The 25,807-nt window shown below is 47.8% G+C and overlaps 1 protein-coding gene across 19 annotated transcripts in view; it reads right to left on the bottom strand.

The window, feature by feature from the left end:
- The window catches only part of ank3a (ankyrin 3a), a 104,253-nt gene extending 79,271 nt beyond the window's left edge, over positions 1-24,982 (bottom strand). For 17 of the 19 annotated variants that reach the window (XM_062464254.1, XM_062464261.1, XM_062464253.1 and 14 more), the window contains exon 1: positions 3,553-3,718. In XM_062464254.1, the coding sequence (XP_062320238.1) occupies positions 3,553-3,669 (117 nt within the window). In that variant the 5' untranslated portion in view covers positions 3,670-3,718. Of the gene's footprint in view, positions 1-3,552; positions 3,719-13,491; positions 13,627-24,309 lie in introns of those variants that run through there. The other 2 variants (XM_062464260.1, XM_062464269.1) reach the window with 2 other exon arrangements.
- Between the last annotated feature and the right edge of the window lie 825 nt (positions 24,983-25,807).

The raw sequence follows: 25,807 nt of genomic DNA, 5'->3' as shown, positions 1-25,807 counted from the left end.
TATCAGACGCCTTTTGCGTGCAGGTCAGCAAATCCTCATTCGTTGTGGTCAGTGATATTCAATGTTGAAGCCACACCAACACAAATACACACATATAATACTAGCTACCACTGATGGTAAAGGTGATCTGGTCTGAACTGGAACCAAGGGAATGTTCAACAGCGTAAACACTGAAGGACAGAGCAGTTGCTCTGTAAGGCCAGGCCCAGCCTGTACCAGTCAGTATCTGGGGAGTGGCCAGTTTAGTGTTTGGTTTGATAACTGGCCTGTCCATTTGACTGATGAGGACTTTCCAGAAAGGTCAGAACTGCCCCCCAGGGTCTGGTTCAGAATCAGCCCAACACACACACACACACACACAAAACACACACACACACAAAACACACATACACACTCACAAACACACACACCAACCCCCCCACACACTCACACTCACACAAAAGTGTTACTGGACTATATACGCACAGTTGCAGACTGCCATGTAAATCACTAATACCGGCAGGTATATTAAATCACGTTTCCCCTTTGTGACAATTTAACATTTTGGCAGGTTTGTCAAAGTCACACTTGCCGGCAGCCATCTTGATGGCAATTGTGTAATACTGAGAGGAGTTCCCAATGCCAATGCAATTAGCTTAGGTATGCATGAGTGCAGATTCATTAACCTCCATCTTAATGGGAGGAGTGGGGGAGGGAGAGGGGCAGGGAGAGGGGGCAGGGAGAGAGAAGTGACATTTTACCTCTGCTCTGCCTGCTCCCCTAAACTGAAGGGAGAGAGAGAGAGAGAGAGAGAGAGAGAGAGAGAGAGAGAGAGAGAGAAGAGAGAGAGAGAGAGAGAGCAAGAGAGGAGATAGTAAGAAAGAAAAAGAAATGAAGAAATAGACAGAGAAAAAGGGAGGAAGAGAGAGACAGAGAGTGAGAAGTGGCTAGTTTGCATCCTCCCACATGTCTGTTCCACCAGTGTGCCCGGTGGTAACAAGGGGGACCTGCTCCTCTCCTCACCCCAGAAGAGAGGAGTCTCCTGGGGTATCGTTCTCTGCAAGAAAAACTCCAGCGGCGTCTCCCAGGGTCTGTGTTGCCAAGGGCGCGTTCTTCAGGGACTTCACACTAACATGCGGCAGGCCCCATCCAGAATATTAACAGCCATTATTAACAACCACGCAGTATGCTCAAGTAGCTTGGTAAGAAACTGGATGTGTTTTCTACTGCGACTGAGATGCGAGTGTGGGCACTGGGCTTCAGAACGCCGGGCTGGGAGTCTGTTTCACGGTTGCTATGGGCATGCTCTGAGGGAATTCAGGGCACCTCGCTAGTAGCGCTGCGCTAACGACATGGTGGGCTGTGTGAAGCAGCTTTAACAACGTAGCCTGATACAAAAAAAAAGGAGTTTCCCGTTCGACGTCTTCTCCCCAAAAGGAGACAACCTCCGAGCTAAAGTCCAGCTTAAGGTTTGATTACGCCACAGTGCTGCGCCCCTATGTAGGGAGACTCTTCAGGGCTGGGAGGGAGGGAGGGAGGCAGGGAGGGTGGGGGAGGAGGGAGAGGGGGAAGGAGGGAGGGAAGGACGGAGGCACGTTAGCAGGCCCCAGGACTGTGCCAGAGACCTGTCTGTCCCCTAGACACCCTTCTCTCCATTAGACAGATACTGCTCTGAGTGACGCCTGATAAGAATGACAGACTCCTCAGTCAGCTGTTTCTTCTCTCCCTCCCTATCTCTCTCTCACACACATGCACATATGTACTGTACACACACACACACACACACACACACCCTCTCTCTCCTTTCTTTCACTACCAGGTCTTGGAGAGCGGCCAGACAGGAGTGAAGGATCAGAGCTGTCAGTCAAGGCCATCATGGAAGATGAATCCAGATTCCGACCACAACAGTTGGGCCTGAAGCCGACAATAGTGAAGTGAAGTCAAGCTATATGTATTTATCATGCGAGCCATTCAAATGGCTGCTTTGTGTGTGTGAGCAAGCATAGGAAATATATAGGAGAGCAAAGCAACAGGGTGGGTGATGAACAGACTGAGACAGGCTGATAGCACATGAGGACAGGAAGACAAGGACAGGCAGGGCGGGAACAGTGATCATCAGGGAGGGGTGTGCTATACTCCCACAACCAATCGATAGGTGGAGGAGAGATCTCTCAGCTGGTCATGAAATATGAGTCTTGATGAAAACCGTAATAATACATCCCATAATGATCAGGATTAAGCACACGCACGCACATACAATGTTTTTCTTTGAAAGCCTTACTTCGTTACTACGTTTTAGCTTTAGAGAGCGGGTGTTTTTTACCCATAACATCATCTATGGTCCCACAGCATGACTTAACCCTTGTGTTATCTTCGGGTCATTCTGACCCATCAGTCATTGTGACCCACCGTCGTATTGCGACAGATTTACCGCATACAAAGACAAAGTGAAGCATTTTCTTTTAACCGTTGGGCTGTCTCAGACCCCCCACATTGCAAAGGTTAAAAGAAAATTATTTTAATTTGTTTTTGTATTGGGTAAAATTGGGTAAACACAACGATGGTTCGTTATGAACCTTTGGGTCATGTGACCCGAAGGCAGCACGAGGGTTAAAATCCAACCGCCCATAAACAACAAGATAATAAACGTCCCCCTTATTAAGTGGATCTGACAGAGAGATTAATGCATCTAGAACACGTATAAAACCGCGAAGGAATTCAACGTCAGTCGTTGAGCTTTGACTGAATCTGTCCCACACAAAAAAAAAATCCAACAATGCATCCAGCATATAAAACAAGCAGAGACACAGGCAAGTCCACGTGTGTCGCTCTCTCCTCCATCATATGAAAAGCTCTGTCATCAATAAATCACATGGGTATGCATTATACATGCCTGTCTGTGCATCCAGGCACACAGCCGTACCCATCTGCACCGGACCAGAACAGGAACCACCCAAAACGCTGGGAAACATGCATGACGGCCATTCATACTAAACACTCGCTCACACCCATTTGAATGAGTGAAAAGAGAAAACAAAAACATACTGTGTTTGGATGACAGTAAAAATGATAGATTTGTTTGATTGGATGGGAAACGACTGTGTTTGGATAACCTGGCTTGACTGTGGACTGAGGAGGACAAACAGAAGAAGCTTGTGGGTGTGGACTGAGGAGACCAGCTCTCTGTTGATAAGACTGTCAAAGATGACTGAAAGCGGGAGCCATGCCAAGTATGACCTTATGTCCTCACCCCACCGACGAGACCAGGTAGCTACATGCTGATTAACAGGTGAAATCACTCTCCAATCACACAGCAGTGTGTGTGTGACCAGGGTGTTTTCACCGACACAGAAACACACTCACACACGCAGGACATGTTGAGCAGGGAAGGAGATGGCACACTGACACCCAACCACAGATGTTTTCTGTGTGGGTGAAAATGGAGGCTCCTTCAATGTTCTACCTTGCACAGTAAGTAGCGCGCGCGTGTGTGTGGGCGCGTACGGCGTACTGAACAATGTCGCCCATTCAAACACAACGGGAAAGTCACGCTCTGCTGATGACAGCTCGTACCTTTTTCTTTTGTTCCCGGGACAGTTTCCTGCTCTTTTTCTTCTTCTCCTTCTCATCCTCGATAGCATTCACGTCCACGTCCCGGTTCTTCTTCAGCTGGGAGGCAGCGTGCGCCATGGCGAAAAAACATGCACGCACACCCTGTCAAAACCCCTGAGAAGTTAAGGGTGGACTCACCAACGATCTCAGAGAAGGTAGGGAGAAAAAAAAATCAGAGGAGAAAGACAAAGAAAAAAAAGGATAAGAAATACGCCAAGATTCCCCTCCTGACAAGGACTGTGTGGGAGAGTAGGTATTCCTCCTGGTTTGTCCCTTTCAGAAGAAGCAGAGCAGATGATAAACAGCCTTTTTCCTCTCCTCTTCTTTCTGTGTCATCCAGTAGTGTATCCAGGAGCGAGGGAGTGAGAGAGGAGAAGCCGGGATTGAGAGACATGAGCATCACCAGTCACAGAGGTGGAGGAACGCGAGCGAGCGAGCGTGTGTGTGTGTGTGAGAGAGATAGAGAGAGAGGGGGGAAAGCGAGAGAGGAGAGCGGTTACTACGGTAACCACGCTGGGCTTCTGGCCGTCCTCTTTCCCGTCCCCTCTTGCTCCGTGGTCCACTACCTGCACCCCTGCTGCCCCCTGTGTGTGTGTGTGCGTGCGTGTGTGTGTGTGGGAGAGGGTGGCTGTGTATGAATGGAGAGTATGGGAGCCAGCTGGGGAAGACTAGGCAGGGAGGGAGCGGGGAGTGAAGGAGAGTAAGGAGGTGTATGTACTTCGTGTGTACCACCCCCACCCCCACCCCCCCACCAGCTGGAAGTGCCCAAGTGAGCGAGGAGATGGGGGGGGGGCATGTAGAGAACAAGCTGTGGGGGGAGGGGGCAGGTGGGACAGTCCTGATGGTAATTCAGTGCAGACATGCTCACACACACGCACACACACACACACAGACTCGCACTGGGGTTGGGGGAGGGAGAGGAGGCAACAGACCTGTCCAATCATATTCAGAGCTGAGCCTTGTTCCCCCTCATCAACCTGTTCTTCTGAGGATGGATGAACACAAAGCCAATAGCCACACTACCTCACCCCTGTCAGTGTGTTGGAACGACGACAATGAGGTCCGTGATCGGAAAAATAAAAAAGGGCAAACTCACTGTAATGGGCATTTCTTCTCTACACAAAAACAAACAGATGATTAAACGAAAGAATGCTAGCTTTCTTATTCTCTTATTCTCCTCAATGACATTTGTCGCCATCAGTTATTCCTATCGGATCATAAAATACCTCAGATTCCCCGTCTCTGACACTGTGGTCATTCTACCATCTGGGGTCGGGGACATGTTTGATGGAGAGGTCAAAGAGGATCAGGGAAGCTTTTGTTTCACCAAATCGAAAGGCTCTTTGTTGAAAGGAGAGGGGAGGGAGGGACAGAGGGAGGGAGGGAAGAAAGGAGGGGGAGGCTATCAACAGAGCTGGGTGAACCACAACAATAGACAGGGTTTGATTCTTGTGATTAAAGAATGGAAGCGAGAGAGAGAGAGAGAGAGAGAGAGAGAGAGAGAGAGAGAGAGAGAGAGAAAAGAGAGCGAGATGTCTTATTCACGATGTCCTTCACCACCGCTTGGCTCAAGTCTGACGAGGAAACGTGGAAGGGCAGCGGCCATCTTTGTTTTGCTCGGTCTGCGTCAGAGCACCTGTGAGGCTGCGTGGGTCCTCTGCCGCACACGGGCTGCCCCGGCGCATGCCTGTCTGCCTCCCTCTGCCTCCGCTCTCTGCACGCATGTGTGTGTGTAGTGCAGATGGGAGGGAAGGACTCGAAAAGACGGAAGAAATCTCATCCCTCATTGTAGTCGGAGCGAGATGAGAGGCACCAGGGACACATAACAGGTTTACTCTGCGGACACCAGCCATGAAACCAAAATTGGCGTGAAATCCCCTTTTCTGTGCTCGGCTCATCCCTCCCTTTTTCATTTTTCTTTTCAAACGGCCGTGCAGACACAAGCATCAGGGGCGGGGCCCCACGTGCCCCATCATGCATCAGGGGGGTGTCACATTATGCCAAATTATCATGTTGTTGCTAAGCGAGGGCCAATGGGCTTGCTCGGGGAGGCTAGATGATGGGGAGCATGGAAAGGTAACAGCACCAGTTGGGGGTTTGTTCAGAGGAAGACTCAAGGCAGCCTAACCTAAATTCTCCTTCTCTGAATAAAGACAAGCACAGAGGAGTGAAGATTATCTCCACGCTCAATCTAAATACATTGCCGTACACAGCTTCGAAGGAGCAAAAATCTAACAGTGACATTTCAAAACCAACACATTTCAGCAAGTTATAAAATATAAGCTATGTCGCTTGAGAGAAAACAATTAGAACGAATCGACCGATTAAATCACAGCCAAAGGCATTTGAAGAGGGGAGATTCAGTTAAAGAGGAGTTCCGGGGCTCCCAGAACTCCTCGTGTTGGCATGGGTGGAGACACAGCCACTGTGCCATAACCTTGGGCAGAGTTGGGTGTGTTCCAGAAGGGGCTCGTCTTTAACGGCACCGTTTCTCCCCGTCTGCAGGCAGGCTGCCACATCCACTGCTACTGTATCGATGGGATTTACAACCATAGTAAAACACTGCTACTACATCAATACACGAGAGAGGGTCGATATGAAGTATTCCAAATACTGTTGGAATAAAACTAGTATAAATGCTGTTTTTCTGTGATCCCGTTCCCTCCATTGGTGTTACAGACCTCCATCTCTGGTGAGTTATCTACGGTGTTACAGGCCTAGACCTGTGCAGTCTATTTGTCCCAGGGGGGGTCACTGAACCAATCCCAGTGCGCTCGTACCCGTTGACCTTTTGACCTCTGCAGCCACAACACGCGGTCCATGCTGACACCAAGCAGCAGCTGGAGACAAAGCCAGCAGCGTGGTGATCGGCGATGCCTCCAGGTCAGGACGAGGTTAACCGAGATGCCACAATATCCGGAGTGGTGTTGATAGCTGTAAAGCACAGATGTCTTACATTTTCAGATAAATATTTGAAGAAAAATATATTCTGCTATAGCCCAATATGTTATTGATTCTCAGACTAAGGTGATTTTTAAATTAATTGTATTTTTGCACCAGGAAACAATCTGAATAGAACTTGAAGAGATATGGTGTATTGAAGACAGTTGAAACTGTTCGGACAGTAAACATGTACAATTTTGCACAGAATATGCCCAGATAATGCTTTGATTGTCTATTTTGGGGTAAAAGGAGAAGCAAATTCTCTCTCCGTTGATGAAGCTATTCACAGAAAGAAGAAACAGAATTCTAATCATATGTCAAATTTCTGCCTATGAAGACAACAATGTCAGTTTGTTCTTAACCATAACAATGGAGTGTATGTGGTCATGTCATGAAAGAGCTTGAAGCCTTCTTCTGTGAAACGACCGCTTTCTTTCCTCATTCTCTGACCCCCTCTAGTGGTCAAAGGTTGGAACTTGCTGTTGAACAATTTCCACCGAGTGACACAATATTTTTTTTCTCACATGGCACATGAGTATTACAATTCTGTAAACGTAGTAGTGTGACTAATACCAATATGATTACAAAAGACTAGGATAACAAATAAATCCCTATGTCGGCCAACTGCACTTAATCTTTTTTGTAGTCCTCTGAGGAAAATATACTCATTACAACCATTGAGGTGGGGTTACTAGGCTGGTTGTTACAATGCAACCATGAACACAGGAGTGTACAGAGCATTATTTTTGTCTGCATGGGCGTCTAGCCACAGGGCACAGCATGCAAGGGAAGAGGGAGAGGTTGGAGGTGACAGGGACAGGAAATAGATCTGTCCACTCGCGTGTTGAGGCCCCCCCCCCCCCCCCCCGCCCCCCCCCCGGGGCTGGGATGACTGCTGGAGAGATTCAGACGAGAAATGCTGAAATTATATGAGGAAAATAAAGGAGAATGATATTTGTTTTCAAAGTGGAGAGCAAGAGAGAGAGACGGAGAGAGACAGAGAGACAGAGAGAGAGAGAGAGAGAGAGAGAGAGAGAGAGAGAGAGAGAGAGAGAGAGAGAGAGAGAGAGGGAGACAGAGAGAGAGGGAGAGAGACAGAGAGAGAGGGAGAGAGACAGAGAGAGACAGAGAGAGAGGGAGAGAGAGAGGAACTAAAAAGCTTAAGGTCCGAATTACAAAACAAGTTTAAAGATGATAAAGGACACAGAGTAGGTGACTAAAAAACGGGGTGATAAAACAGGAAATAGTTCAAAAATAAATCAATTCTCTGTCTCCCCCCCCCCCCACACACACATCTCTCTGGAGCGACACTGCAAGATTTTAATCTCTTCGTTTAAAAACATCCAGAGCGGTAAAACATCCAGGTCATTTACACGCTGAGGGCTAAAGTGTGTTTACGACCCTCCATCACTTCCCCCTCATTAGCATCATGTCCGCTGTGGTCGACTCCGGCGGAAAACCAGGTCAAGAGAACACAGACAGGTTCTCCTCTCAGTGTCCGTTCCACCGCCGCATCATCGTCCACGTTCTAACGTCTCCCTTGGGAGAACGGGGCTCGCATGAACCACGCGATGAGAGGTTTAACCCAGTTAACAGGGAGTAACCTACCTAAATGTGTGTCACATTCAGTCTCGTCAAAAAGGGGACCAAAATGTCTTTCTCTGGTTTCCCCACAGAGGGGCAGCCAGACTGTGTGGGCAGGGCAGGCCCAGGGCGGGCAGGCCCAGGGCGGGCAGGCCCAGGGCGGGCAGGCCCAGGGCGGACAGGCCCAGGGCGGGCAGGCGCAGGGCGGGCAGGCCCAGGGCGGGCAGGCCCAGGGCGGGCAGGCCCAGGGTAGGCCCCGGGTGGGCAGGCCCAGGGCAGGCAGGCGCAGGGCAGGCCGAGGGTCACACACCTCCACTGTGGAGACAATCTAAAAATACTGAATATATCAGAAAGCCTCAACTGTAACCCTGCAAAGTGTGTACTCCACGTAGTTTGGGATCTTTCAAACCATGCGGGATAAGCTTATGAAGCGCAAAGTTACAATCAAGGAATCAATCAATTAATGAAGTGTGTTCTTGGACTTCCAACGCAGAACACTGTTCAATCTCTGAGAAGAAATAAGCTCTGAAATATCGCTTCAATGAACTTTATCATCAAAGAGAGGGGTTTTTAAAAAAAAGAAGATAATTCCTGCAGGATTCAGTCAGAAGATCTACCTGCTGCCGGGGGCAACCAAAACTCTCATCAGCCAGCATCAAACGAAGCGCAGGAGCTGCCGATGCCAAACCAAGCATAGTAACTCTTAGCAACTTAATAAGTATCAAAGTCATATATTGACCACTTTTAAGTCATCCTACATTTTTCCTGCACGCAACAGATGGTGTACCCCTGAAAGCTCTGACCATGGGGAATGGTTGTCATGGCTGATAGATGATTTCGAAACCCTAACCTCAAAACAGATTAGAGGACTGAAAGCCATTAGACTCACATCGCCTTTTGCATTTGTAGCGAGTTGATTTCTGCCAACCTGCCTCGACGTTGCTGTTTCGTCCTAAACACTTTCCTTTGGGATAGTCAATGAACACATTGACTTGATTGGGGAATTTTGCTAAATCAATGGGAATTAATTTCTGCTTGTAGTGAGCAGCCCCATTCACCCCCCACTGGGAATCAGTCCTTTCTGCTTCCTGTAAAAATGGCAATAATAAAAGGAATAAACCATTTCACGCTTGAATGTGGAGGGTAATTCACTGCCACACACAGTCGGAGATCACGTTTCCTATTCATAAGGCCTGTTTACATAACGATCCACACAGCTATAAAACAAGGCTTCATCACTTACACTTGAGACAGTTACAATAGAGTATATTGTGATAAACCCCCTTCCTATAAAGATAATACATCAGTGCATAAAAACAAACTGAGAAAAAAAGGGATTTACAACCGATTACAAAAACTATTTGTCCCAAAAAACTAACCAAAGGAGAACTGTTTGGTCCCATTACTGTAGATCAGACCGTAAATGAAAATTTACAGTCACATGGAAATGAGTTGAGACCCAGCTGGGATGAGCTCACTGATGCCGACGAGAAACCATAAGTGTCTATTAAAAACCACCAACCCTTGGTTGTCACATCATCTTAATGATGCTGCAGAGTGCCCTGTGGCTTTCTGACTGAAGTTAGACTCACTAAATGGGCGACTGGATGCATTGGGACAGACAGACACAGAGAGAGAGAGAGAGAGAGAGAGAGAGAGAGAGAGAGAGAGAGAGAGAGAGAGAGAGAGAGAGAGAGACAGAGAGAGACAGAGAGAGACAGAGACAGAGACAGAGACAGAGCGAGAGAGAGACGCGCTGGACGGATGCTGAGGCAAGCTGAAACTGGACCAAATCGACGCAGCAGTCCAGTGGGAGGGTTAAAATGGAAGTGTTGAAGAAATGTGACAGTCAAAGTACAGAGTCACAACCCCGTCAATCCAACCAATCACAGACCCTCCCCCCCCCTCCCATCATAAGACCCTGCCCCCTCCGGGGTTCAGACACTGGTTACCCCTGCTCACAGGAACCTCTCAGAGAGCATGTCTCCATGGCGACTGTTCTCCATGACGACAGCCACCAAAACTGTCATGAAAACCCCCTAGTCACGCTGGTGGGCGATGTGACCAACGAGTCGCCGGGATATTCCGGAACCTTCACACAAAGGAACAGCGAGCAAACAATGGTTGCCATGGCAATCAGAGCCCGATTTGGCCATTAGAGCCTCACTTGTGCGGAGTCAAAATTAAATCTGACCTGAGATCAGTTTTCTGTTTGTACGCTCCTCATATACAACAAGCCTCGCATTACTGTGGCATCTAAATAGCTACTGTTATGCAAATACTATTCATGAAAAAGGAATTCCATTTGTGCAGGCGCATTTATTAGCCTGTGTTCACATATTGAAAATCAAGCGCAGTATTTTATAAAGATGGTTGAGGTTTAGCTCCTATATGTTTCCTTCTCTCTCTTTGGGAACGTATTATCCATTTCAATGTGCAGGCTGATACACACTGCGCTATAGAAATCGTTTTTGAATTTGACAACCGAAACTTATTACACAACACATTGTAAGTGGGTGTTGAATGCGAGATCAAACGCAAGAGTCTCTTCTTCCCTGCAATGTACAAACCACCAGCACCATATGTGTGTGCCCATCAGTGGGTCCACACGCCATATGTCTGCTTTCTGCTGGTGTCATGTGTTCTCTGGGCCCATCATTTCTCTGTCTGCTCATAGATGGGGGTGTTCATTAGCTTAGTCACAAGGTAGGTGTGTGTGTGTGTGTGTGTGCGCAAGTGACTGAAAGTGTGTGTAACTGAAAGTGCACTTGCGCGTGACTAGAACGTGTGTAAGTCTCGGCACTCGCGGCGGTCGGCAAATGAATGTGCATGTAGGCGTGTGGGTGTTTGTTCAGGTGTTTGGGTTCGTTTCTGCTCGAGCGAGCGTGCGTAAGTGTAAAAGTGTGAAAAGTGTGCGTGTGTGTGTGCGTGCGTGTGGTGCTCACTGCAATCAGACCCTATTACTCTCATAAGCATGCTTTAGCTAGTGGGCAGTGGAATATCCTGAGTGTCGAGTTTCCCATGGCGATGGGATCACAGCGCAGCGCCAAGCCCTCCCTGCAAGGGGACACACTCGCTCCCCTCTAAAGTTGTCCTGTGTCTCCATATCAGCACACACACACATTCACACACACACATACACACGTACACCCAGCACAGCAAACAGCTGGCAAGAGTAGAAGGACAGAGAGAACTTCTGTCCTGGGCTTTGGTACACAAGCGCACACAAACACACACACACACACACAGTGTGTACCCTCATGCTATCTTCTATATGGTTTCTCCCATCTTTAAAGCTAAGGCTGCCTCACACCTTGTCAGAGTGTGTATGTGCACACCTAGAGGGGGGTGGAGGGGTGGGAGTGAAACGAGTGTCCATATTCGCAATAAACACGCCACGTTAACTCGTCTTATAAAACCACTAGTTCTGAGGAGAGAAAAGCGCTAACAGGAATACACCGCCCAGCCTTGTCTAGGCCTCAACCCCTCAGGTATGTTTCACAGCTGACCTCTGACCCAATAGCACGGCTAGCTGCTCGCATTGGGCTGCTTGCGGCATGCAGGTTTAGCTTTCACTGATTGGCAAGGAGGCGACTGGAGTTATCCAGAGCTGCTAGTGGGCTTGAGTTGCATCCAGGGCTCATGGAAACGTGGCTTCTGCTATTTCACTATTGCGACTGCTAGCCAAAATGTTAGCAAGGTTAAACAACAAGTGAATGACAGACAATTTCAGGTATTTCAACCATGTCTTTTTCTTTACTCTTTTTCAGGCCATGTACATGGAAAGCTATAAAAAAAAAGAAAACAATCTGATCAAAAAATAAAATAAATAAATATAATAATTAATAATGTTCTAACACATTTTGTTAACACACAAAAAACACACTTTAGCACGCACACTCACAGGAGAGGTGTAAGAGAAGAGGTGGCATAAATGCCGTGCCCTCTCTACCCGCCTCAAGGGCTTGACACGCCTCGTACACCCTGTCACAAACTCTACCCCTCTTCCTCTCAGTCCCCCTGGTCCCATATTGGAACACACCCCTACAAGGAGCCAGGATAGGGCCCTGGAAAACTGCCACACTTATATAACACACACTGAAACGTACAGACTGTATATGTAATTCAACCTTACTAAGATAAGGCAAACATACCACTGACAATTAATGTCAAACACAGCTCAACACTTGTATCTGGGTCGAGCCTAAGTCTGTCAAGTATGGTAACTGAAGAGCAATCAATAAGACTTTAGATTCAGGGTCCACTATTGAGCACGCTAACATTTAAAATCCCTGATCTACCAACAGCAGAGAGAGCCAATCATCTTCACCATCTCTGAAATGCTACAGGCTAACTGAAAGGGGGAGAGGGGAGGGAGGGGGGAAGGAGAGATGTACTGTAGGTGCTTATCAATGTTCCACACATTCACTGACATCTGATAAGCATCATAAATCTTCCTCTAGTCCACTAATTCCATCAACCATTTCTCCTTTGTCAGCCCTCAGACATCAGTGGAACATTTTCTCTAATGTTATTCCAGTGGCACTGGGATGTAGTGACAGATAAGGGAGGACACCTCCTAAGAACATACTGTACACACACACACACACAACTGTACTACTTACACAAACTGACTCTCTTTCACACACACACACTCTTCCTTCCCCTCCCCCACATCATGGCTGTCATCTCCACCTCAATGCTGAGATAATATTTGGGCAACGGTGCGTATGACTACTCTAGACCAAACTAGCCGCACCATCCCTGCATCCTCACCACCCCTGACCTAATCCTGTCACTGCGACTTAGCCACGGGGGAAGTGAAAAGGTGAAAGTGTAAAGGTGAACAGAAACTCGATGGTTCCCCAAAGGTCACTGTCATCACATTTTGAGATTTTCTCCTTAAGAGTAGAATCCTTGATCGTTATCATCACAGCCCATCTTTCAGATCCACTACACACTGACCTTGTTTTACATTTGGGAACCAAATCAATGAGAATGTAAGGAAATTGTTCGTGACTGTAATATCCTGTAGGCCTACAGATTACATCATCATCCGTCACAGCATCACGCTCAAATTCTAGTAGTATACGCTCTTCCAATAGTGCAAGTAACCTGCCCACCTGCTTTATGTCTGTCCTGACCTCAGGAATCCTTCCGCTCTCTCTTCAAACACCTGATGACTTATATTTTAATACCTTGCGGGTGATGCAGATGTGCTGCTAAATTAACCATGTAGCCTACCTGTGGACGTTGCCTGTCAGCACATGAAGCCTAATAAAGGATGGATGTATTGGCCGGATGACAGGGTACATGATTTGGAAACCTAGCTACTAGTTTCAAAGCATTTGCAATGCAATGCACAAGACTTACCCATTTTAATACTTTTCTCATCCTTAGGTCAGTAGCAGACAACTACATTGTAGCGGTGACACAAGGGCAGGCACGGTGAATTTGCTAGCTAGCTAGAGTAGCTAACTCTTCGCCCTTCTGGACAAGCTGCCAATGCCGAAAGTGTGGTAGTGTGTTTACTGTTTACCAAAGAAAAGAGGATGAGCGTGGGAGTGTACATCCTGTGCCCAACCCACTTTAGCTGCAAGTGACAGAAGGCTTACAGTGAGTTAATAAGCCAAGTGCTAATCTAGTTAGGAGATCAACAAATGAGTCCCGGCCAGAAGGAACCCAGGAGGACACAATGGACCAGGTCAGAGAAGGGTTGCGAGCACCGGACGGCAAGCTCGAGCACGACTTGCTCTAGCTACAATGCTAGATTAGCTACGTTACCTGCGACAGTATTTCTTTAAGGGAGGAAGGGCACAATAAATTTAAAAAGTTGTTAACTGTTGCAGATGCTGTAATACTGTGGTGAATCCCGATCCCAAAGCTACTTAGATTTTCCCAAAATAAATTTGCTAGCTAGCGTGAGCATTTAGCTCTACAAGTTGTATGGCATTGGCAACGGAACTGACGTTGGCACGGTGTATGTGCGAATAATACTGTAAATGTGGTGACCACAGTCACACTACCAGGGAAAAGTCACATTAATTGAGTAATTGTTTTTTACTAGATTCTATCTTGGCACATCTGGCCGCACGCTTTTAGCAAATCCCATAACCATACGCCTCCGCTGTCTGACAGTCACAAAGCCAGCGACGATTTCTTATGCATTAGACTCGCCTTTCTACTGCCAGCGCTTCTTCATTTCAATGACAACTGGTGATTTTTCATCAAGTGGCTGTTCTTATTCTAGGTTTGGAGCCAATTTGACAGCAGCGTTATGCATGTGCACTGGTAACAGCCCCTGGATGATGTCTTGCCAGATTTCGATAATTCAACTTAAACTGTATTTAAATTGGGGCTGTGCCATTGCAATGAGACACTCAGAAACACTGATTAATGTTTTGGAAAGGAGTATCAGTAGCTGGTGTCGAGCAATGGTGGGAGGGAGAAAGAGAGGAGGCTCAACAACAACAGCAGGTGAAGCCATTCGCGCAGTCTGACCCATATCACTCTACAAGCTATCAGCTTCACTTTAATTAAGGGCTCATTTACCATACACACAGGTTGAATAACACATACACACACACACACACACAAAGGTTGAGTGACATGCACACACACAATGACCAAAATACATATTTCACACACACACTGGCTTGTTTATACTTTTACATACTCTTGGGATCTTGGGGAAGCAGACCTTCAGGAAGTACTTCAGATGCAGCTTTCAGCAACACGCATCCTTGCCAGGAGAGGAATTAGATGTCGACTCGGACAAGCGGAGAGTGTTCATTGCTTCCGCTGCGGCTTCATGAAAGGTATCAAGACACAGAAACACACACAAGGGCTTAAACAAGCAAGCAGAAGGGGCACCCCATTGGCTCACCGGATAAATGTGCGTACCATGTAGGCAAAGGCCTTACCCCACTTTGCTGCATCTGTCTCTCGCCCTACTTTTCCTGTCTTTGTTCACTGTCACTATACAGATATTAAAGGCAGAAATTCCCCCCCAAATATATCTTAAACAAGCATGCACACACACTTGCAGGGGAAGATTTAAGGGCTTGCTCACATTTTCTCAAACTCCTGCAGTTTCACAGACCCACACACCACACTCTCGCCCATTCACTCACACACACTACCCTCACCCCTCTTCACACACAAACTCACACAAATCTCTGTCTGTCGGCCACTGATTACTGCTTGTTGGCAGCCAAAGGATGATGAGCCCTTTGATGTCCAGACTTGTGTCTGTGTTTCGGTCGGTGCAGTGCAAATGGATAGGTAGACTGCTGTGTCTGTCATACGCGCAGAGAGAGAGAGAGACATCAGTGATGAATTCAACAGGAGCATGAGGAAAGGGAGAGGAGAGAGGGAAAAAGGAGGTCAGTCTATGTGTTACTTCACAGAGCCAGTGTGAACCCCTGAAGGTTTTCTTTCTTGCTTCCCTGTGTATAGCAGGCAGAAGCACACTGATGTTTGATTGATGGGTGGAGGGTGGATGTAGGTTTGCCTTGTGTGTCGAGATTCATTAATCAAACTATCATTGACCTAGGTCATAACAGGTACAGTTGACTGTTAATCAGAGTGGTTTGTGGTCTATGTATGTTTAGATTGTTGTCCCTTTACTGTACTGGAAAGTGTAAAACACAAGATAAGGGTTGCCAGCAAAGAATAATCTGTGTGTTTGTAAAGTGAGCTGTCCCTTATGGGAGCGGCCAACTTTTACTGTAACGACCAAAGACACAGGTCACAGGTGTGCTCCACACGCAATACCTGCTCCTCCCCCTGCCTGCCTCTCTCCAATTAGCCGTAACACTCAGGAACTGCAGGGTTCGGCTTAGGGCTAACCCTAACCCTATTTTGTAGAGGTTGGGGAGAAGAATGGGGTTGGGTGGTACAGTTATCCGTGTGAAGCCTCTACAGGAGGGATTGAGCCCTGGGTCAGGCTTGGGGGAGTCTGAGGTAAGTTCTAGTGGTGGTGGACTGTTGTTGTCACTGACGACAGCTTGTGGTCAATGCGGAGTGTGACAGCGGAGTGAGACAGCCCCCTGCTGAGTCTGTGAGTGTGTTAATGAGAGACCCCGGGGAGAGCTGTGTCTGCATGGACGTGTCTGTGGGGACCCTAATGAAACACCTCAGAGACAAGGCCTGCACTCTAAACCAACACGACTCGCATTTGTCAGGCATGTTTCCATAAATACGGGATAAACAAGATCCACCAAACTATTTTTTAGGTAAATGTGTGGGTTTGGACTGTGGGTGAATATATTTTAAAAAAAATCAAACGTAGAAGTGTACGCCAAGCCAAAATGCTGTAGTTGAACGCCTGTGGGAGGCAGTCGCATATTATCCCACAGACGGTATGGACCGGGATTTAAGACTGTGCCGTCCTCACTGGGCACCCCTCGTGGCGTGCCCGGTGAGGTCCTAGACTGCCGAGCCTCACACACACAGACGGTGAGGCTGAATCGCCTGTGACACTTCCTGATATGATGTGATTAATGCGAGCGTGGAGGACAGAGGAGGGTGGGGTGGAGGAGGGTGTCTGGTGATGATGTCATGGTGTCTTAGGAAGCAGGATGGTGGATGGGGGAGCAGGGGGGGGGGTAAGAGAGGAAAGGCAGGAACGAGAGAGAGAAGCAGGAGGAGGAGGAAGAGGGTTCATACCCATTTGTGTCATGAATAAATCACAGCGGAGATCAGTTCGCTGGTTTTCCTAGGCTGGCGAAAGTAGGGTTTGGCCACAACCCCTGTTTCTGTGTAGCTCATCCAATTACTGTGTGCATTAGGTCTCCACGTTCCACAATATTCCATGTTTCTAAGACTGCGGTATCAATGTGCCCTATCATCAATATCATATAGAAAAAGTACATCGGAAATCTCTGACCTGTCAAATTAGCATTCGGGGAAGGTGTTACATAAAGATGTGTAGGAAGATGTGATATGGCTGGAAAGTCAGCATTGAGATTACGAAATACAGCCCTTTCAGCATTGCAGGAGCACGCCACTACAGTAATGGAGCTGTAGGAGGACTAGGGAGAAATTGAAGTCCATTTTGCTCAAATTGAGGGTGCTGTACCATTAATTCTCTTAGACAACCCACTCCTAACAGCAGGGTGGGGCAAGACAGCCAATACTACAAGGCTGAGTTCTCCTTATATGGCTGGGACTGACCATGTATTTGGCTGTGTGTGTGTGTGTGTGTGTGTGTGTGTGCGTGCGTGGGTGCGTGTGCGCTCGTGTGTATGCGTGTGAGTGCGTGTGTGCATGTACGTATGTGTGTGATCCTTAATCTACACAAAACATAATTCTACAAGCTCCATATCCAAGCACTTAATACACTTCTTAGACCAATCTCTGTCAAAGTGCAAGGTAAGCACATAACCTTGGATCACAGCCTGTAGACCGAATCCCCCAGAGTGCACTGCAATATTCTCTGTATCCCTGTATTGACTTCAGGATGTCCACAGTTAAGAGGAAAATGCCTCTTATCTCAGGGTGAAGAACATGTTCTGTTCAACAAGTCTGTTTTTATGATTCATAAATGTTGAGCAGAGTTATTCAATATGGATTTGATTATGCCCGTTCTAAGCAGTGATGTCCCTGTCTAGACATTTTCAAATAAACTTTTATGCCGAGCAGCATCCATCTGTGTTATATTTTCAAATATCCCGATTTTAGAATTTCCATACAAAACATCACACTAATTGAGTTTGTACAGTCAAGCCATCCTTGTGTTTAGCCGGAAACCGCCTTTGCTATTGATGGGCTTGGGCCCTGTGACTTGATAATGCGATGACTGCGCGTGCTCCTTGGGAGATGTCTCTGAGGCACAGAAGGCGAGCTGAAATCGAGTTAACAAAGACTTCTGCTCCCTTTGAAATCGGCTCCTACGTTTGGTGTATGCAAATAATGGCTTAACAGTTTGAGACAGACGTCACATTCTTATCAGATAACAAGGGAGGGAGCGGTCCTTTTGGCTGTCGATTTCACATAAATGTCCATCTTTTACGGCATTCTGTGTCGCGTAGGCCTGCTCTCTAAAAAAAAAGTCTTCAGAGGGGATTTTCTGACAGGATCTTAGTGGGATAGAAGGGGACGAGCGGATTCAACTTCTATGGTCAGGATTTGCTTGATTATTCTGGCTATAATACCCACTAATGAGATCTGTCAAGCGGCTGATCAGTTGAATTAAGAAGAGACGACGGAGGGACAAACACGTCTTAGCGTTTCCGAAGAGAGATGATTACGGCCTGTGTGACGATGTGAAGGATCTGGAGATCGCGCTCAGCGTGAGCACGGGCAGCCCCAAACTTAAGCTTGACAGGAAACGGAATGAAATACATTGCTGCCACAAATGTTGATTTCATCACGAGGCCACTTCTTAACCGAGGCTTTTCTGATTCAGAATGATGAACTCTTTTGAGTGTGTGTGTGTGTGTGTGTGTGTTTGTGTATGAACTTTGAGCCAAGGCAGCGTTAGTCAAAGGAGCTGCCTCAGGTTAATGTGCGTCGGCAGCATATCACTCAGACAAACCATATAAACGATGACAGAGAGGCGCCTTCTTTCCGCTCACTTTCCAACAAGCCGATACAAAATATGAAAACCGCATCAAGACAGGCTGTCTACACCATTAGCACACGCATCGATATCAACTGCAGTGTCATTCGTCCGACTCCTCCTGTCGGCAATAGTTAGCAAAGATTGACTTTAATGATACCATCTAAATATGACAAGTCACAGCCAGTTTTGTTCAGAAATAGCATGTGACAAGTGCAGGACATGGTTAATTTGGAAGTCTTTAAAAAGGCCCTGAGATGCTGCATGGTTGGGTGACAGAACGGTGCCGTTAGCGTTCCATAGGGTCGTTCGCTCATGAAATCCACGGAGAATCTGGATCGCATGCCTCTGGAAGTTTTTTTTAGTCGCGTGTGTGAGGATCCTGCGCTACCTTTCCCCTCTATTTCGGACCTTGCGTCAGTCCTCTTACCGCCAGACTATATTTAGTTTATTTATATAAGTAAGTGCAAATTTTTTTTTACATACGTTTTTTGACAAGTCAGTTTAGAGTTAGTATTAGAGATCTCCCCCCTCAGTGCTGTTTTGATACTGGACCTGTCATACACCTGGAGCTCTCTTTCTCTCCCTCTCCTGTCCCTCCCTCCCTCCCTCCTCCTCTTATGAAGCAGCCTTCCTCAGGTGATGTTCCCTTTGAGGTCAGGTTCCAGCTCCTAACACCCCCTAGATCTACGGCCTCCGGCTTCCTCCCTCCTCCTGCAGGAGGGGCCAGAGACCCGCCCCCCCTCAGACCACATACCCCTCATTCCCCTCCCTGCTCATCTGTCTCAGCAGCCAGCCTATCATGTTGCCCAGCCGACACCAGAGAGCCTGAGAACAGGCTTGGGGTTCCAGGGCTGCCGAGCGGTTCGGGGCTCTGGACGGCTCCGGGAGGACAGAGAGTAGGGTTACACCGGCCCTCAGACTGGGGGGGGGGGGGGGGGGAGGGGGGGGGGCTGTTTGGCTCAACCAGGTCAACAATGAGGAGGGTTGTAGAGGCGTAGGGGAGGTAGGGTGTACACACAAAATGACACAGACACACACACACACACTGACACAACAGATGTGAATGTTCCAAGGAGGCTCTGAAAGAGGAAAGTATCTTCCTCCCTAGAATCAATACTGCCAGCGAAAACGAGTGAGCTGAAACATGTAGCAGAGCCTTAGGATCCAGCACAGCCAGTGTCCGGTGATGGATGAAAAGATGTTTCAGGAAAGATAGAGCTTTGTCTTGTCTTTTCAACCCTTTTTTTATTTTTTATATTTGCCCGTTGCCGTGGTAACGCAGACAGGAGACCTTCTAGAAGATCTCAGACTTGATAAAAGGGTTTCCACGTCTTGGCTGACTCACGTCTTGGGAACGACAGGTCTCTGGAACCTGTGAAGTGGCAAGCTGACTGAAAGCACACACACACACACACACACAGACAGTGGAGGCTTACAGGGCAGGGGGAGAGAGGGCTACACCAAAATTACTTTCCGGAAAACACTCGAGGGAAGGAGGAGAGAGGTCCCAGGTTTGAGCTCCTTGATCTGCCTACGGAACAGCATAAAGGGACTGTTTGGACTGGCTGGGTGAGATCAAAGCTTGTGTCAGCGCAGGTTGAGTCGTGGGCCTGGTTTTTGCTCTATCTGCTTGCTGATTCGTCGTCAGCAGCCTTCCCCTGCATGACATCATCGTCGGGCTGGCCGAGCACAAAGAGGAGCCAAGAGTGAGACTCGTCTCTGCTGAGCGGAGGACAAATCGGAACATCCTCTCTCTCCCTTTCTACCTCTCTCTCTACCTCTCTCCCTCTCTCTCTGCTGAGCATGGAAGTCAGCAGGGCGTGAAATTTGTCCAAATTGTTCTGCTGCGATGGCAAGGAGGAACAGAGAAGAGCTTGAACTGGAGGATGGATGAAGGGATGAGAGAAGGTTGAGAAGCTGGGTGATGGATAGAGGACGTGGAAAATGTTCAGCTTTCTTTCTCCCCTAACACCATAACCCCTGTTGGAGATATGATTGGGATATCTGTATGATAGATTCACATCTTAGCATATTGGTGTAATCTGTAATGTTTCACAACAATAGACTTTGGGGCGTTTGTCCAGATGGTGTCTTCCTGGTCTCCCCGGGTCACTTCCTGCCCTTGGGGCTGTCGTGCTGCAGCAGGAAGAATCCCTTGTGCTCCTCTGGCTTACAGCACCAAAGGAAAATGTCACCCGTCTTTGCGGGCGAGGGTTAGGAGGAAGTTGATTAATTAACCCCCTACTGTACACACACAAACACATCCACTCTGTACCTTGCCTTTAAGCAGCCATACCACAACCATGGCAACAGAACCACACGGCTTGACGATGATTTAGTGCCGGTTTTGGTGCTGTAAATATACACTCTCTGCTCTCGTTCGCTCTCTGCTCTGCCTCACTCTGTTGTTTTCTGTTCTTACTTCTCGCCACTCTCTGCCTCCCTCTCCATGCCTTGCTCTGCCTCCCTCTCCTTGCCTTGCTCTGCCTCCCTCTCCATGCCTTGTTCTGCCTCACTCTCCATGGCTTGCTCTGCCTCACTCTCCATGGCTTGCTCTGCCTCACTCTCCATGGCTTGCTCTGCCTCACTCTCCATGCCTTGCTCTGCCTCACTCTCCATGCCTTGCTCTGCCTCCCTCTCCATGCCTTGTTCTGCCTCACTCTCCATGGCTTGCTCTGCCTCACTCTCCATGGCTTGCTCTGCCTTCCTCTCCATGCCTTGCTCTGCCTCCCTCTCCATGCCTTGCTCTGCCTCCCTCTCCATGCCTTGTTCTGCCTCACTCTCCATGCCTTGCTCTGCCTCCCTCTCCATGCCTTGCTCTGCCTCACTCGCAATTTTCATGCTTTCTTTTATCGCCCTCGTTCCACTTCCACCACCTCTCGCTCACTCACTCTTGCTTCCGTCCACTCTCTCCCTAGGTCCCTCTCTGTGTCTATTCTTTCCCCCATTCCATTCCTCCCCCCCCGTCTTACTCTCCCTCCCTCTCTCCCCCATCCCTCCCCAAGTCTTACTCTCCCTCTCTCCCTCAATCCATCCTTATGCCTTACTCTCCCCCTCCCTCCCCATGTCTCTCTCTATGCTCTGGTCTCCGTGTGAGGGGCTCGCTGTGGGAGACAGACACAGTTCATTTCAGCCTGATTCTGCTCTGACAGCCAGGCTGACAGGCTGATCTCTCTGCCCTCCCCCCAGGGCACACAGCTGTGCCTTGGCCCTGCGACGCCTCCCTCCGCCTGGATACACCACTGGAGGTGTGTGTGTGTGTGTGTGTGTGTGTGTGTGTGTGTGTGTGTGTGTGTGTGTGTGTGTGTGTGTGTGTGTGTGTGTGTGGGAGTAAGTAAAAGGGTAAGATTGCCCGGTCACACCCAAAATCTTGACAAAAGTGATGTGAGGAGAAATTTCTCTTCTCACTTCTGTTCTTGAAAGTGAAAATCCACCGTTGTTGCCTCTGTTGCTTGGCTGACACACATACACACACACACACACACCAACTTCCCGATACAGTCTGCAAAGCGTAACCTATTCCTCTTAGGATACTGTCAGTGCCAAGGCCATTAGCCTAATCTGAAAGACAAAACTGACTGGTTCTCCAGCGGACTGCACGAGAGAATCTGTCAGCAGTTTCAGCTCAGCCCCGCTGTTATCATCCAAGGCTCTGTGTCGTCGCTCTTTGAAGGCTGCTCCACAAAAGGGTTTATATCACCAATCCTCTAAACACCGCCATCATGGAGTTATTTCACTAAGACAAAAAACAGAGCAAGCCACTATCTGTCTGGTCGTAAGGAACAGGACACCGCAGGCATCAGTTAAATGGAAAAAATCCACATTTCTGCCCAAGTGCTGATTTCATTTCGGGGGTTCTTTTCAGGACACTCCTGGTTTGTTTTGAATGCTGGGGTTGCCATGATCTGATGCAGTTTGACACACATACCCAAATACTGAATTATGTTTTTGTCTGATTTATTACCTGGTCATATTCTTTCTAAGACTCTAGCCTCAAGTCAAAATATACTTGATTGTATCCTTGAGCCTCTCTCACGTCAACAGCCTCATGAAATATAGATCTGGTCTGATCACCACAGGGTGAGGATGACACCCCCTCTCCTCGCTCTCTCTCTCTCTCGCCCTCTACATCCCTCGCTCTGAACAGAAACTAGTTGCCATGGCTACAATCATTAACACATCTGGCATGGTAATCTGGAACACACACACACGCACAGGCAGAGACATTTTAGCCTAATATACACTCTCACACATACTGTGCACGAACACATGCACATGAAACACTGCAAAAATACAGTATATTACATGAAAAATTATATTAATTAGAAGACATTGACTTTTTCACAATGATATGCCATCATCAACGTTCAGTATTCATGACCGTACTGTGCTGTTTTAGGTTTTCCAAGTGGTAGGTCTCACAAAAGGATCCTTTATGACCTATGTTATTATTATAGCCGCAATACTGTATTGAACATAGAGTTACCTGGGCCAGTCAGGGGTAAGGATAAGATAGTTTGTTATCATTCGGTTAGGCTGGGTTCATGATTATGGACGTTTGGGAGGTTTGTTTACTGTGCCATTATAAAGAAATAAATATTTGTTGGCACCTGTGCTTTCAAACCCATATTCCCAATGTCCTGAGGCTGTCCTGGTTTAGAGCACTTCCTGTAACCCTCAAACCTTTACTCAGGGGTAACTCTGAACCCAGTCTAGCACTGTCCGTATAGCCTGCCTGCCAGAGAGGAACACACCCTCACTCCTGGCTCCCAGAGATCATGACCAGCAGGCTCATCTGTCACAGGCTCGCCTCGCTCGCCTCGCAGACAACACAGCTCAGGGAGCGGGACACAGCTAGCGACACTGCAGGCTCCCAAAGCACAGGCACACTGACACATAGATATGAGCACACACACACACAACAATAAGGCTTTCGACGTATGACACCGTGTTAACACCTTTAATGAAAGTATTTGAAAGACACTGGCCCCTGAGGGTGTTTTAAGAGGAAAGCTTCACGGTGCAGCTGTGGACGTGATGCTGTTCAGGAGACACAACAGCCTGCTGCTGTCCCCACCCTAACCCCAGGGCATCCCCCCAGATCTGCCTGCATGCCTGGGTAATAATGATGTTTCCTCTTCCAAATGTTTGTGGTGGAAATACCAGAACTACCTGTAAGTTGTCACCAGGACTGGTTTGAGATGGGACCTGTGTCTGTGGCTGTGCTTCCCAGTTAAATTCAACTGTCACAACAAACATGGACACAGATGCAACACACACATACACCCTCAAGATCTTTTAGGAAATGTACACCATGTTCTACATTTTGTTTTGTTTTGACATGCACATCAAAGGGTTGTCTAAAGTAATTAGACGAGTGCTGAGTGAAGTGTTGTTAGAAATCCAAATTAAAACCCAAACATATCCAGACATGCAAACACCGAAATCACCATCCAGCCTCTTTCTTTAGTTTTATTTACATACAAGATGGGACTGTTATCTCCTTTCAAACTTATCGTCACAGAACTGGCAACCTAGACAGACTAATTGTCAACAAACCACGACAAACCCAGCTTTTTTACGGAGCCAAAAACAGAAATGTTTTTGTTTTTTTAAAGACATACCTTCTTGCCTTTCTTCTTGCGATGTGCTGGTTTGCCGCTGCCTTTATCCTTAGCCTCCTCACTCATCTTGGGACTTAGAATCTCCTCCTGGCCAGCTTGTTATTCCAACATGTGGTGCTTTGGCTGTGTTGCTTTCTTCAGAACAGTTTCAAACCCCGTAGAAAAGTCCATTTACAAAAGGGTGGAATGTTCCACGGAGTGTGAGTGTGTGAGAGACTGGGAAGGCTGATGCTCCTTCGCTTACACACACACACACGCACAAACACACACGCACAAACACACACGCGCACACACGCTCCGGTCCACTCCCACTGCTGTGCTGCGTGCTTGTTCTCTTCACCACACTCAGAGGCAGGGTGTGGAAGGAGAGAGAGAAAGAGAAGACAGAAAATAAGGAGTGTGAGGAAGTAGAGGGAGATGATAATTGAGATCAGTAAAGACAGGAAGAAGAAGAGGGAGAAAAGATAGTATTCCTTTGAAGGTAGATAATCCTTTTTGGTCAGTGGATCTGGTGCCGCCTACCTGAGACTGGAGATAGAAGTCTAGAACTCCCTCTTAATCTGTGATAGAGACTCTCCCAGCTACAGAGAAAGAGAGAGAGAGAGAAAAAGAGAGAGAGGCACAGAACGAGAGGGGCTAGTGAATGAGTGAGGGAGAGGGAGTTAGTGAGAGACAGAGAACGCACGCAAGAGAGAGAGAGAGAGAGAGAGAGAGAGAGAGAGAGAGAGAGAGAGAGAGAGAGAGAGAGAGAGAGAGAGAGAGAGAGAGAGAGAGAGAGGGGGCGTGATCCAAACAGTGTCAGAGGAAAAAAGAAAAGAAAAACGAAAGGTAGAGTGAGAATAACAGAGAAACAGACAGCCGAGTGACAGAGCAGAGTTGAAATCAGTGGCTGGTTGACTCCACGTTTGTCCGGGCTGTCACTAACACTGGGTGTCGTGGGTTGCTCCTCGGAGGGGCGCCATGTCGAGTGAGACACCCTGCTCTCCTGACACGCTCACACTCCCACCTGGAGAGGACTGGGAGACGGAGAGATCTGGGAGTGTGTCATGAACACGATGCATCAGGTCCTTCCAGAAATGGAAATCTCTGTGTACTTGTGCCAGCAGGATCAACTTACTGAGGCTGGCCACGAGAGGAACGAGGAGAAGGAGAGGAGAAGGAGAACCTGTAATAGAACGGTAGTATAAATACCTAGAAAGAGAGAGAGAATAAGAGAAAAGGAAAGGGAGGGATAGGGAGTTAACCACACCCTGTTACCCCCCCAGGATCTAATAATCCTGCATTAACAGCTAATAAGACAGGAGAATGGAAGAGAGGAAGGAGAGAGAGGACAAAAAAGCTCTGGGTTAGACGGAGAGAAATGAAGTGAAAGAGAAGGAAGAAGAAAAAGGGAGGGGGGGAGGCGTGAAAAATACACAGAGACACAGATGAGAGAGAAAATGACAGAGTGAGACAGGGGAAGAGAAGGGGGGGGGCACAGTAATGGAGAGAGACAGAC

This window comes from Osmerus eperlanus, chromosome 6 (genome assembly GCF_963692335.1).
Source record: "Osmerus eperlanus chromosome 6, fOsmEpe2.1, whole genome shotgun sequence".
Lineage (NCBI taxonomy): Eukaryota > Metazoa > Chordata > Actinopteri > Osmeriformes > Osmeridae > Osmerus > Osmerus eperlanus.
Note: the sequence above shows the minus strand (reverse complement) of the source record. Positions and strands in the feature narration are given on the sequence as shown.